Source organism: Plectropomus leopardus, chromosome 19, assembly GCF_008729295.1.
Source record: "Plectropomus leopardus isolate mb chromosome 19, YSFRI_Pleo_2.0, whole genome shotgun sequence".
Taxonomy (NCBI): domain Eukaryota; kingdom Metazoa; phylum Chordata; class Actinopteri; order Perciformes; family Serranidae; genus Plectropomus; species Plectropomus leopardus.
The window spans coordinates 2,745,782-2,761,052 of record NC_056481.1 but is presented as its reverse complement, the minus strand read 5'-3'; the positions used below and the strand labels follow the sequence as shown (position 1 = coordinate 2,761,052).

The 15,271-nt window shown below is 37.8% G+C and overlaps 1 protein-coding gene across 1 annotated transcript; it reads left to right on the top strand.

Annotated features, from left to right (window-relative positions):
* Positions 1–3,062: 3,062 nt before the first annotated feature.
* On the top strand, positions 3,063–11,872 carry arf2b (ADP-ribosylation factor 2b). Its single transcript, XM_042507529.1, has 5 exons — positions 3,063–3,148; positions 6,217–6,374; positions 7,433–7,543; positions 9,790–9,914; positions 11,539–11,872. Exons 2-5 carry the CDS (start codon positions 6,227–6,229, stop codon positions 11,698–11,700), a joined length of 546 nt encoding a protein of 181 aa, XP_042363463.1. The 5' UTR covers positions 3,063–3,148; positions 6,217–6,226; the 3' UTR covers positions 11,701–11,872.
* Positions 11,873–15,271: the final 3,399 nt, after the last annotated feature.

Below are 15,271 nucleotides of genomic sequence, written 5' to 3'. Positions count from 1 at the left end.
CTAAATATTTTAATACTTAGTTAAATATTTCCCCAGAAGAATTTTTGTATATTTTTGAATATTTGCAGAAAACTGTTAATAAAATGCTTAAAATATTCAAATATTTTTTTAGAATCAAGACTTAATTTTTGGTCTCTGGTCGAAATATTTTGTGGGGGGATTTGGGCTCTAAAGTATGGCTTTTTTCCTCATTCAAATAAATTCTGATGTTTGAGGAATCTGGAGGTACTGGATCAGTCAGGCAGCTCCTCCTGCATGGCAAATATTTGCACATGACCCAACAGCAGGTTTTTTTTACTCTGTATTTCCTTTTTTGGCCACAACATCACAGCTAGTATTTATCCAAAATGATTCTTTATGTACGGATCAGAAAAGTTGGTCCTTCCGGCGTGAAACAAAACACACCAACGATAATAGTGTAATAGTGTACAGTGGTGCGACTCCAGCTGCTCGCTCTGTGTGGACTCACAGCAGGTGTGGACTCACAGCAGGTGTGGACTCACAGCAGGTGTCTGGTAGCTCAGTAAATGCAAAATGTCAACAGAGGATAATAGAAGGCGGAGGTCTGCCTTGAAACAGCTGACTGAACAAAAACAAACAAAAAAGGAGTACAGGACCTGTTTAAATTATGCATTAAAATGAAAAGAATAATGATCCAACGCCGGCTTGCTGGCTCTGCTGTAAGGACAGGGTTAACTAAGAGTTTTCTTTTTTCTTTTCTTTATTTAAGTTAAATTAACAAATATATTCAAACCAGTAACATACAAAACATGCTATATATAGTGCTTGAACAGCCTTTTTTGTTTATTCCCATGAGTAAACCCACCAGAGTCCTTTATAAAAAACCGTCATTTTAGCATCTATAGAGTCAAAGTAATGTCAGTGTTGCCACTGACAGGCTCGAACAAGTGTAAGCAAACATTATGGAAAAGATCCCAACAGAGATAGACCTTATTGTTGAAGAGAAAGATCCTGTTTGTTTAACCAGAAACTGCCCTGAAACTGCTTATGCCAAACCCACCAGACTCAATTTAAATAAAGCGTATTTTTATCATTGTAAAACACATTTCATTTAAAGTCGACAGAAACAAAATAAAACAAAAACATTTTTTTGGTTCATCTATCCATTGTTCCAACAATTGCCAAATTTGGTTTGGCTGAAATAAACTATTAATATTACTGCTGTGTTAATGTGATGTTTAGGGTTGTGCTTATTTTAACTCCTTTGTATCCTGTTAGGTATTTTATTTTATTTTCTTTTATTTTCTTTTCTTTTCTTTTCTTTTCTTTTATTTTGTATGTTTGTAGCGGTCAGACAAATTTAGTGCAGTTAAAAGTGCAATATTCATTAGTAAAAGTACATTTAATTTGTGACGTACAGTGTTTGGATTACAGTCTGCTGGATTTCTTAGATGAAAATGTAATTCCTTTTTGGTAAAATGTTTCTGATTGTTTTACAGTGTAAGGCCAGAGGTATGTGGTTAGAGGTGTTCTGCTGTTTCATGACTCAGGCAACACTCGGTTAACTAATACAATAGACAACAGTGAGCCTCCATCAGTGTGGCAACAGTTTGTGATTGTCTCTTTCCTGTTTCAGCATGTCAGTGCGTCCCCGCACAAAGCCAGCTCCATGAAGGAATGCTTTTCCCAGTTTGATTTCCCAGTTTGATTTCCCAGTTTGAGGTGGAAGAACCTGACGGCCTGCAATGGTGAAATGTAAATAGGTACATTCACTTAAGTACTGTAGGCTATTTAAAGAGTGACATTCATGTTTTTCAACCTAGACCCTATTTTTTGTGTTTTTGTGACAACTTTTTAAATTGGTTCAGTATTGAGAGCAAGCAGTAAAAAAATAAGGCTGCAATGTAACCACTCTGTCCACGAAAAGTGTTTGTTTTTGCCACTGACAGGCTCACATTGTTATTATAAGTGAAACATCATGGAAAGGATCCCTACAAAGATAGACCTATTTTATTAAAGAATAAGATCCTTTTTGTTTAACAGCCTTAAAATACCCATCACTATATCACCAGACTACATTTAAATAAACTGTAATTTTAGCGTTTATAGAGCCAGCATGTCAGTTTTGCCACTGACAGGCTCAGATTATTATTCAAGGAGTCTGACACCAATGTGGAAAGGATCCCTACAATGATAAACCTTTTTGTCAGAGATCATTTTTGTTTAACTAGAAACAGCCCCAAAACTCAATTTAAATAAATGTTAATTTAGTCATTATAGAGCCAGCATATTTTCATATCTAACTGGATGGATTAACTCAAATTTGCAGATACATAGGCTACTTTTACTCAAGTACGACGGAGTTGAGGATTTTTTTTTGGAGACTTCAAGAATAAAAAGTCATAATATTACCAGAATAAAGTCATAGTTTTACGAGAAAAAATGTAACAATTTTATGAGAATACATTTGTAATTCGTAAAGTCATAATTCGCCTGTTTTACAGTGTTTGTTTCCGTAATACACCGTCCCATTTCTCGTAGAAAAGCGGCTTTATTCTCATAAACATACGACTTTTTCTCCTTGTAAAACACCGACTTTATTCTCGTAATATTACGACTCTTCTCATACAGCTATGACTGTATTCTCGTAATATTACAACGCTTTTGATAGTATGACGACTCATTCTCGATATTACGGCTTTATTTCCGTAATCTTATGTCTTTATTATCGAAACCTAATTTTCTTAACATAGCCATAATCCTCCGTCGTACTTAAGTGAGGTTTTAAGTGCAAGATTGTTACTTGTAGTAGAGTATTTTCACAGTGTATTAGTACTCTTACTTAAAGAAAACATGTTCATATTTCTTCCAGCACTGAATAAAACACCGCCCGCAGTCCGGTCACTCTTTTCGTGTCTGAAACTTGAATAAACTTATGTGCGACTTCCTCGACATTTTGTGCACTGTGCACACAGGACACAGCGGCGGCTCTGATTGGTCAAAACATGTGACATGTGGAATGATTGACAGCAGGGGGCGGGATATTAGTCCCACCAGCTGCGCTGTGATTGGAGCCTTTCAGATAGTGGGCGGGCCCCGTACGCCGGTGTCTCCCTGGTTGCGCAAGACGCCATTTTGGAGTGACAGTGAAAGATAACGGAAAGATCGAGAAGCTGTCTTTCTAAAGGTAATACCCGCCACAAACGCGCTGTTTTTCGCTTTAAAATGTCATTTCGCGTTAACCGACCGCTGCTCGGTGCGAACGGCTCGCGTTTTTCGCCGTTAAACCTGACGTCACGGTGTTCTCTCGTTACTGTGACGCGGCATTTAGCTAACGGCGGCTAACAGACCGCTGAAGCGGCTCCCGTACCGTTAAACGGACGCATCAAAGAGCTGTCACCGTCCGTTTCACCGGACACTCGGCTCAAATTTCGCCGACAAAATGTCACAACACGTCGACGTTACGTGTGTCCATAACGTGTCGCCGTGTGTCGTGAACGCCGGTGCTCTCCGGACCGTTAACGGCCAAGAAGTTGTATCGCAGCCGTTAGCAGGAGGCTAATGCAAACTAGCATGCTAACAAGCTGAAGCATCCGCCCTTAGTGAGGCTAACGGTAATCTGCTCCCGGTTTAATAATCAGCCGCTGCAACCTGTCGTCCGCCGTTAACGTATCCAAAATAATTAAATGACCCCCCTGCTTTATAACATTTTAACGGCGCGGTCACGAGCGTAGCCGGATTTTGGGCCTCTTTCAAAGGTCGAGGTGTTGTTAGCAGCTAGCGTCTTGTGACGGCTCACACACACAGGAACAGTGTCCTGCTCACGGAGAGTTTGCCAGCTGGAACAGGCCTTTCTTATCTGCTGATCGGCTAGCCCTCCACTTTATCCGCAGCTGCCTCTGATTTTGTTTTAAGTTTTAATTTGTGAGATTCCCACATAAGTCAGGCAAATGTAAGAAATCACCATTACTCTGTGAAATTAATGCGGCGAAACGTTAGATAATGGTGATGTTGACGGTTTGAGCTGGCTGGTAACGTATAGCCTTCAAACAGTAACCTCCATGTTTAACCATTAGCTTAAGTAAACATCCCGGTATGTTACTGTCGTCGTGTCCTCTTTGTGGTTAACAAAATCCGCATTTCATACGCGACGACACACCTGCAATGGTGGAAGATAAATTTCACACACATTTGATCCAAATCAAAGCAAAATTACTGAGAGACTGCTCGTTGCTTAGAGGATGGCTTGAATGTGACAGGAAAAGTGGAAAACTGGAGCCAAAGCTACGATCAAACGAAAGAAACATTATTTAGAAAGTTAATAGAAATCCAGGAGTTGAAAATAAGACTAGAATTTAGGATGTTGTAATGCATAAGTTCAGTATTTATTAATTTATGTTTGTTTCATTTTGTACATGATTTGCATGACATGTAAACTTTTAAGTGAAAAATATGAGATTAATTCACTCTCGAGACGAAAGCCGCCATTGCACGTGATTTGCTTAGAATTTAAAATCTGAAAAAACCAACAACAATTTATGTTTTTACAATTTCTGGCTATGATACACATGTTATAATCAAAGTAACAACACAACAGTTATCAATGTGCAATTGGGGGAGATATATTCAGACATTTTAATCAAGTAAAAGAAAAAGTATTAAGGTGATGTAATTGATCGGAGGATGGGGTGGCTGGAATGAGCTTTTTTGTTTGTTTGTTTGCTTTTTTTTATCCTGACCCTCCCCAGAGCTAGAAATATACAGGCTATACATTTTTATATTCACATCAAAAGTAGGTATCGGAGCCAATGGAACCATCAAATTTGGAGTTGGACGTAATTAGATTTAGAAACTTAACTTTGATTTTATACAGTTAAATGTTAGAAATGAATTCCTGGATTTAAAGAAAAGTCTGGAATCATGGGTAGTGTAGAGCACAGAATTTATTTGTTTATTTCTGTTTATTTATTATGTTTATTATTTGTTCTTCATCTGAGTTAGGAAGTCTACTTTGATGTTTAAAGTTAAAAATTTAATTTTGGATTTTTTATTTTTTTAAGGATCTGGTTCGTCCGAAGGTTTATTTCAACATTTTAAATAATAAATGTACAATTTAGAGACTTAAAAGACCAATGCCTAAAGGCTGACAATGTGTTAAAAGAATTAAATTAAAAAGAAAAAGAATCAAAATTTGAAATTTCTGTTTTAACTATGCTATGACAAAAATGTAGTAATTTTAATCAAATCAAAGTTTATACATAGCACATTGATACAAACCCAAAGTTCTGCTTCACAGAGCAGGATTAAAACAGCGCAGAAAATGTAACAAGTAAATAACTAAAAGTTAGAAGAAGTGTAAATACCCAGTATACTGCTGGGCAGTTTAATCTATAATAAACATTCATCATTTATTAGTTGAGTTATATTTTATACTCAGGGTTGTAAAGTAGGACCAGCCAAATGCTGATAAAATACCAAAGTGGCTGCCAAATTTGCTTTACTCATCAGCCCAAAAAACAATAGTAATCTGTTGAATGCCTGGTAGATTTTGGAGTCCGCCAACCATAGTGGCAGATGGACAATAAAATTACATTTCCAACCGTGTTTGTCTTAATAATCAGAATCTGTAACAAGTCATAAAATTACAATGAAATCAAATAAACGTAGTGGAGTAAATGTTTTAGTATTTACCTCTGAAATTCAGCATACTAGAAGTATGTATGCTGTAAAGTTGCATTAAATAGAAATACTCAGATTTGTACTTAAGTACAGTATTTGAGTAAAGTAGTTCTGGTACCAAAATCATAACTTTGTAAAATAAATTAATGAAAGTAAAGCACATTTATATTTAAAAAAGCTTGAAAGAAGTCCTCAAATGTTACATGTTGGTTGAACACAAGCAACAAATACAACAACTTTAAATACTCTGGAAATATTTAATAGTAAAAATAATAATAAATAATTCTCCCCAAAATGTCATGGAATTTGAATACAAAGTTTCATAAAATTGAAATACTGAAGTACAAGTAGCCTCAAATTTGTACATAATTGTACCTGGTTACATTCTTCTACTGTAAACCTCTTTTGTTCATTTATTTGTGTCTTTGTGAATTTTGAAACAAATAAGAAAATAATAGACAGTATAAGTGTCTCACTGATTGTGATCTTGATGGTACAGTGTTGTTTCCTCCTTTTGTTCATTGACGTTACCCTCATCATCTTGTTTCCTGTTTTGTTTTGTTGGTTTTTTTACAGCTTCGCCATCATGGGGAATGTATTTGCAACCTTATTCAAAGGCCTTTTTGGCAAAAAAGAGATGAGGATTCTTATGGTTGGACTCGACGCTGCTGGAAAAACAACCATCCTATATAAACTGAAGCTCGGAGAGATAGTCACCACCATTCCCACCATTGGTATGGATATCCTTTCATTATTCCAGTGTACTTACTTCATAGTCTGTACTTTATTAATAAAGTGTTTTATTAATTTTACACCTTGTTGTTCATAGTACTGGATATTTTCTGAATGTTTTTGATGCTAATATTAAGGGTTGTGAATCACCAGAGGCGCCATGATACAATATTATCACAACGCTCGAGTCATGTTACAATATTATTGTAATTTTAAACGTGTTTTAAAATGCTAAGAATTGTGATAACATATATTGGGATATATTTCCTTTTCTAAACTGCAAATTATGTCCCCAAAGCAAAACTTTGTCTGTTTTAATTAATAAAATAAAGTTTGTAGTTTTTTGATCTCATTTGAATATTTTTACTGCAGCAAAATGTTTCTAGTTGACTTAAAAAGTAAATATTTTACTTTAAGCTACCAGAAGTTTTATTTGCATCTTAATAATTTACATAACAAAAAAACTGATACTTGATGTTCAAGAATCAATACAATATTGACACATAAAAACATCAAGATACTATTCTGTGTTAATATATATTTCTTTATCTTTTCCTCAACCCTACTAATGAAAACCCTATAATCCAAATTTTTGACTTAGATCTCTTCAAAATTTGCAATACCTTACTTTTAAAAAAATGCAAATATGTTTTCTCTAAAACCTGTTTTTAATTTAACAAAAAAGCTTAGAAATATTGTCTAAACACAACAAAAATCAGAACCTGTCTGATAAAAAATAAATAAGGACAGAGGATTAGGAATCTGACCAGAGACTGGATGCCAGCTTTCAGTACTTGTTCAGTAGTTTTTATACTTTTATACTTATGTTACATTTAAAAATATTGAAGTTTGATACCCAGCCCTTTTGTCTACCGCTTTTCTTAAACACTCAGCATGAAGTACAGATCTTAAGGAACTTTAATTCAATTAAATGTGTATGTTCAAAACCGTATTGAGTGTTAGATATTGAGTTTTTTAACGCCTGTCAGCATTCAGAACGTGAATTGGACTGCTCTTCTGCCGGTTGGTGACTCATCCGTGTTTCTCCTCTCCTGTCCAGGTTTTAACGTTGAAACTGTAGAATACAAGAACATCAGCTTCACAGTGTGGGATGTGGGCGGTCAGGACAAAATCAGGCCGCTGTGGCGCCACTACTTCCAAAACACTCAAGGTGAGGAGGCCTTTCTGTTGGCATGCAGCGCTGACCGTTGCTGCCTTTAGACGCCTCATCGGTGCAGAAAAGATGATCTTAAACACTCGGCAACTTATGACTCACACCATTGTTCAACTCTCAGAGGGCGTATTGTGTGACTCCTACTATTTCCTGAAATTGAACTCATCAGAATACGTACAGACGCTCCCTCATGTTTCCTACTATGATGCAACTGCAGGTGAACTCTGAGCTGAACTGGTATTTTTTATAGTTTTATGTCGTGGTGATTATAACTCAGACCACGTTGTGTCCCGCTTTAGCTACACCAGGCGCAGTAAAACATCACAGTGCACACACCGAGCGTTCGTGTGTGAAACTGACCGTGTGAATCCCTTTGGTTATGATGGGTAGAGGCAGAATCGTTGACCATGTAAAGAACATTAAGATACCGATGCTTGTTCCAGCACATATACGCAGGACCGTCGACCTGCTGGCTGGAAAATATCACAGGTTATGGATCTGGGATCACTTGAGGGTTCTCCAAAGAAATCTTTGAGGGTGAAGCAAGATGATTCAAAGGGATTAAAAAGTGGGGAAAGTTTATTTTATCTGATGTCTCCCTAAGTTTTATCGTGAAATACTCTCTCTACTTTAGGCCAGTGTTGTCAAAAATAGAGATGAGCTCATCTCGAATATCTGAAATGGTTTAAACCTCATCAGCTGTGGTATTTTGCTCTCTCTTATTATTAATATTTTGTGCGGTCGTTCTGCTTTTATGTAACTAACGAAGAAAAGAAAAGGCATTGTTTTCTTCTCATACCCTTATTATATCCATTTATTGAGAAAAACTTAAGACCTTATGTCAATAATGCTTCGTCGTATCCATTATCACTATTTTTCGAGGTGTTGTATCGAAGTTAGGAATTCCAGTATCGTAACTGAGCTACTGCAGAACGAAACCTTCACCAATAAAAACACGTGAAAGTAAACGTAAAGCAAAGGATCGGATCGTTTATGGCACTTGCACATTTTGTTTAGCAAGATAATCTTAATAAATAAATAAAAGGTGTTTTCAGGAGTTTTAGAGCATAAATGTATTATTCAGAAGTAAAAAGTTAATGTTCGGCTGAAATGAACTACACTGCGGCTGCGTCGCCAGCACTACGAGTTTGTGAAGCCGTGTTTGACGCAGTGCAGCACGATCTGTAGTTTCTTTTCAGCACTTGTTAACAAACGTCTTTTTAAGACTTGTAGGAGCTTCAGAGTTTGCGAGTTGGTTGTTTACTTACATACAGCTTTTCTGTAATCGGCAGAAGTTGTACTGTTAAATCTCATTGATCCTATCAAATAAATTATATTAATGAATAAACAAACATGACAAAAGATTTGATATTATGCCTTCAGTGAGTACTGATACTTTTGTTTTGGTGATATTTGGCTCACAGCAGGGGGTCTGTATTTTAACTACTGCGTACAGATGCTGGTGCATCGACCCAAAAAACTCCTTGACAGACTGGTGTTGTTTATGTCGACAACTTGGTCCTAATAATAACTTGTTTACATGTTAAGTAAGCTGCAGGGGTGATGAAACATTTACCAAACACACTGGCTCATGTAACAGGAAGTTCAGACACCAGATAGACCGGATCCTCTCCTGCTTCACCTTTTTCAAATAACACAGAATCCTAAAAGGTAGAAAACTGCAGCATGTTTTTCTGGTCTCTCTGTAAAAGTGTCTGCTTCTTCAAAATGATGCTTTTACATAATTAATGGTCTCAGGTTGTCAGACTGCATGATTCAAGTGTTTTGTCATCTTTTGGTTTGATGAAATGTTCACACTCGACAGACCTGCAGTTACAGAGTGACACATTTATTTTTTAAATTGGCTGTTTTCAAAACTCGACTGCAACACAGCCGAGCTGCCTGTGAGCAGATCATTTATTTATATCCACTTCATCAGTAATGTTATACTTAGATTTTGGGGGGTTATTGAGATAATCACCACATTAGAAACACACTGTTTGGGGTTGCTCTCATCCAATTCAGTGCATGAAGATTTTTGGGTCAAAGAGACGTAATAAGCAGCGAGAGCAATGTGTTCAGACTGAATTATCACGGGACAAAGTCACAGCTCCTGATCTGCAGGAGGAAAATGTGTTTGAGACAGAAGAGAAATGATTATAATGCTACATTTATGTGTTTCATACAGTAATACTAGTAAATGCATATTTCTGAATTAATGCGAACTGTGTTTTTGTGCGCAGGGCTTATCTTTGTGGTGGACAGCAACGACAGAGAGAGAGTGAACGAGGCGAGGGAGGAGCTGTCCAGAATGCTCGCTGAAGACGAACTTAGAGACGCCGTGCTGCTGGTTTTTGCAAATAAACAGGTGAGCTCACGTTTCTTTACTAAAGAATCTAACCGAAATTGAAACTGAGATTTGCAGATGAGGCACTGTGTAATTAAAGTATGCAAATCTGAACTAAAACAGACACGCAGAGTGTGTGTTACATCGTGGTTTTGTGCAGCAGAAAAGCGTTGGCGGGGCGCTGGAGCGCACTTTTCATGAAGCGCTGTGAGTGTTTTGTTTCTATGACGACAGTATCTTGACATTTGTTAGCTAGATAGCTAATGTAACGCTACATTAAGGGATGACTACACAGTTAACAACAAGCCTCCAGCGTACGTGCTGAGAAAACCACAACAATCACCAGCAACATCCAGTGTGCCATCACCAGCACGTTTCTAAAAAGGTCGGAGGTTTCCAGCTGGAAGCGCTCGGAGCGGCTGCACAAAAAAGGCGAATTACTCTGAAAAAAGGCATTGTGCTTTTCCTCTGAGCGGCCGCACGCGCTGGGATTGTTGGGAATGATTGCAAAGTGCGGCTCAATGCAGTATTTATATTTCATTTTACGTGTTTTAAAGTTCAACTATCCTTAACTTCTAGATTTGCTTGCACTTCGCCACCGAACAGGCACTATGAAAGCAAAATAGTCAAAAATCTTAACATTGACAGCTGCATAAAAAACTGTAAAGCTACGGCTGCTAACTTCTTTGTGCTTTATTTCTTCAAACTTTTACTTCATTCAGAAAGAAGCACTTGAAACAGATTGTCCATGTAAAAATCACGTCCTCTCTTCTTTTTCTGTCCCTGATGGTATTGGCCAGAAAGCAGCGGACTGAAAACGATCGATCCGAGCCGAGGAGTCTCTGAGCGTAGTTAGTGACTGACGTGATCGACCGCTGCGTCAACCGTCAAACTGAGCAGCGCCGATCAGACATTAATCAAGACGCTGCCACAGTTTGACACTGATGAGCGATGATTGACAGCTGCGTTAGAGACTCCTGCTCTGATTGGTTGTTTTTGCTCACACACAGTGAGGTCATTAGAAATGCTGCGAGGCAGTAGAGTCAGAGGTTTGATTCATTTATTTTACAGATAATTTTATTTTGTGCTGCAGTTTCAGCAAATGTGAAGAAAGTTAACAACTGAACATGTCATGAAATTACTGGAAAATTCTGAAATTAGAAAGTGTTTTCCAGGCCTGGAAATAACAGAATGGTTTGGAAAAGTTTTGAATATACATTGTTTTGGCTATTCTTTAAAATATGTTCATAAAAGTCCCCAAACATGTCCTCCTTTGAATCTAGAAGATGTAGCCGAATTTTAAGACAAATTTCAAACAATAAATCTTCCTTGTACATGATGGGAATTGTGGTCCCAGTATAATGGTTGAAATGTCACCAGTATCAGTGGATACACAGACCGGACCAGCATTGCATCATCACCGAGGCCGCCAGTTATTAGTGCGACATGTTAATCTGTCTGTAAATGCCCGTGAAGTCCACGATTATTTGTTTAGCTGTGTAGGCTCATTTAAAAATCAAAATTGGGTAAAATATGATGCAAAAGTAAAAATGTATCTGTAAAAGTGTGTGTGAACCCTGAAAGTATTCGGGTTATCTGCGTTCGTAACCTTCGTCGTGACAGCCCGTCTCCTCTTCTCCTCCAGGATCTCCCCAACGCTATGAACGCCGCAGAGATCACAGATAAGTTGGGCTTGCACGCCCTCCGCCAGCGCAGCTGGTACATCCAGGCCACCTGTGCCACCAGCGGGGACGGCTTGTACGAGGGCCTGGACTGGCTCTCCAACCAGCTGAAGAACCAGAAATGATCCATTCCACCAGTTTTGATTTTTGTTTGTTGTTTATTTTTTCTGTTTCAACAACACAGCGGCAGCACCGGATCCAGGCCCCCCTTCGCTCCCATCTAACCCGACCTCCAACCCCCGAGCTCTTTCTTTCAAGAACTTCCTTCATTCCCTCCCTCCTGCTTTCTGCCCTCCCAGTACTCGCGGGGCTCTAGCCTGTGCTGCTTGTGTGTGCGTGTGGGCGTGCGTGCGTGCGTGTGCGTACACCTTGTGTGTTCTGCAAGTGTGTGTGTGCGTGTGTGTGTGTGCGTGTGTGCGTGTGTGTGTGTGGTGTGAAGGCGTCTCTGTGTATGTTGGCTGGGATTGGGAGTAACCCTGGCGTGCCTTTTACACACCTCCTGTGGAATCAGCAGTCTGGTTTTCAAGCCCCTTTCTCCATCCACCAAACTCAGCCTCTGCCCCACTCAGCCCCCCCCCCACCCCCCCACTCCAAGTCTTGCACGGCCCCCTCCTCCCCTCACCCTTTCTCTCCAGAGGAAGCATGGTTTTCATACGGCAAAGAAAGAGCAAGGGTGCAAGCCCCCCCCCCTCCTCCCTGTAGTAAATATCTATGTTAACTAGAAATGTTCACCCAATGTAGACTGAATGCTAAATGTTCATTTTAACCTCTTTTTGATTTTGAAACCTCAAACCCACCAGTTAAGAGATTCAGTAAATTGCATCTTAACCTGTATCAGGTCAAGCGAATCAAAAAACAGGAAAAAAAACAGAAAAAAATACGCCCATCCTCGATCATTCTGGTGTCATCTGAAAATCATGCTGTTTGTTTTATTATTATTATATTGGAATATAACAGATTATTCTTAGCGATGGTTCTCCAGTGAACACTACCTTTCTCCCCCCGCCAAGCTTGAAGAGACCGTGAAGCACAAAGCCAACAGATTTAAAAAAAAAAAAAAAAGAAAAAAAAATTAGGATCTGAGAGTATATGCAATTCTGGTCGATATTTTTGGGGTATTTAATTCCCTGGATTGAATTGGATTTTTTTTCCGACAGTGTTCCTATTTTCCGTAGGTCAAATCCGAGGGCATTTCAACAAACTTCAGCCGAGACAGGTGTCCTGATACATTCACACGCTTCACATGTTATTCCTTTCAGAGATGTTACATGTGTTGTTTTTTTCTGTAACTAGTTTTAGCGTTTCTATTTGTACTTTGACTGCTGAACCAAATGCATTTGAGCAGTATGACAAATCCTGTATATGAAGGTAGTGTGTCCTCGAGGGGCCCGAAGAGGTTTTTCTCACCAACGGTTGATCAGTTTTACTTTGAAATCTGAAAGCATCCGGCTGTCTAACATTTTGGGATGAAGGATTGGCACCAAATATGAAGGCTCTTTAACTGTGAACGGTCCAGACTTAAAGAACAGGAAGCGAGCGTCTGGGCGTTGACAAGCTACTACACATTATAGCACTGCATACTTCATGACTGAAAACACAACAACTGCTCCGTCAGCGGCTCGGCGGCGAGCTGGAAGGACCTGGTGGTAGACGTGTTTGGAGGGGAATGGGTGCGCGAGAGTCAGCGGGCGTTCTCAGTGTGGAACCGCGGGGGTGAAGCTGGCACTTGTCGAGAATGATTGTAAATCCGTACGTTCCCCTGTAAACTGTTTCTGTGGGGATTTCCTGAACACATTAATAAACATGATTTGATCCAACAGTTTGTGTCCGCAGAGACTTTTTTCTCCGGCGTCACGCACGTGTGCGTCTCTGGTCACAGTTTAAAACTTGTCCAATATTTTTGATTTATGACCAAATTTCTGCAAAACTAATGACATTCCCAGCAGCTGATTATCAGGGGAATTTTTTTTTTCCAAAACACTGGAAGAGGGCCAAGAAATGGCCCCAAAAACCAGCAAAAATTAGTAAAAAAGAAAGTAGAAGAATACTTAAAGAAAAAATTAATTCAATAAAGTGCTAAAAAAGTTTTCTTTTTCTGTAACATAATTTTAAATATTTTATCAAAAGAGCTATAAAAATAGTTTTACACATTTTTTTACAACATTTTTCCCTCCATGTTTTGATAATGTTGAAAATACTTGTCACCTTTTACTTTTCTTTGCAGTTTGTCGGGCATTTCTTGCCAAGTAGCTCATATTTTTGCCTGTGTGGTTTTTTTTTCAAGATCAAATCAATTTCTTTGTAATTTTGTACATTTTTTTTATAGATTAGCGTCTTTACATAAAAAAATAATTATTAAATAGTAAAATAATTTATTACTATTTCTCTGAGCCCTTTGGTCTCACTTCCTTTCAGAAGTTTTTTTTTACAAGTACTAAAGTAACTCTGTTGATTCAGTAAGTATTTGTGGTCCTCCACAGAGAAGAAATATGCAGTAGCATGAAATAGAAATTACTCAAAGTCAAAATTATATAGTAAATGTACTGCGGGGCTTTTCTGGTGTTTTTTTTTAAAGTAAGAATTAAATAACAGATTTTAGTGGAAACGTTTTTTAAATATACATTTGAAAAATTTGTCAAAAGACTGAAAACATGAATTAATATGTTGTCTTGCCAGAAAAAACATGCTGCTGTTGGAGATTAAAATATTACCTCCGGATAAAATACAAGTTATTATTATTGTAGGCTAATAATTGCCTCAATTAAAGAGTTTGAATTTCGGGTTCAGTGCGTCTCTTGCTGAGCCTCTCGGGTTCGTAAATGTTTGTAAATGTTTAACTCAGGTTGAACTTCACTCAGAGTGAAACTCACCTGTCAGAAAGAGAAAAACAACTCACCTGTTTCTCTGCAGTTCATCACATTTAACCACCAGATGGAGACAAACTGCTTTCATCACGACTATTTACTTTAAATAATAAATGTAATATCATTCAAGGCACATTGTAACTATGAAGTTCCCTTTTTTTAACAGGAATATATATTTATTATATACAATATATAAAATGCATTAAAAGTAATATTTTGATGAATTGAATGAATTTGATGAATGAGCACTGTCCCTGCAGAGCTCATTCATCAGCAGCATGAACACATAATAAATACGCATTTGATTAATATACATATTATTTTCTCTGTTAACTGATTAATGGTTACAAAATGTAAAAATCCCGCTACAAATAAAATTCCTAAAACCCAGCTTGATGTCTTAATGTTTTTTAAACTCAGAAAAATAACATTTAAAAAGACAAAAAATAAATAAATCTCCACAACCCAGAAATTGAAACAATTATGGGAATAAAACTTAAAAATTTTGCTTGAAAAATAACAAAAAAATATTAAAACAGTTGCCAATTAAAGATTGAACATTTCCATCTGAAATGTCTACTTGGAGAAAATGTACTTAGTTACTTTCTGCCACCGGCTGTAATCCTAAATAACAAAACAGAAATATTTTAAACCTGCTTAGTATTCTGTTTCACATCATGAAAACGGTTTTCTCATTTTCTGCATGTCATTTATTGTGTAGTGTAGTTTGGTGTGTAAATGACCTCAAAGAGACACAAAAAGACTGCAAAGAGACAAAAACTCACTACAAAAATGGGCAAAACAACCACAAAGAGGCACAAAATAACCATAA

Bases quoted from the DNA above. Each gene is read 5' to 3' on its own strand.
- arf2b (XM_042507529.1), top strand. From the start codon at position 6,227: ATGGGGAATGTATTTGCAACCTTATTCAAAGGCCTTTTTGGCAAAAAA. The intron at 6,375-7,432 runs GTATGGATATCC...TCTCCTGTCCAG, and splicing joins CACCACCATTCCCACCATTG to GTTTTAACGTTGAAACTGTA. The intron at 9,915-11,538 runs GTGAGCTCACGT...CTTCTCCTCCAG, and splicing joins TGGTTTTTGCAAATAAACAG to GATCTCCCCAACGCTATGAA.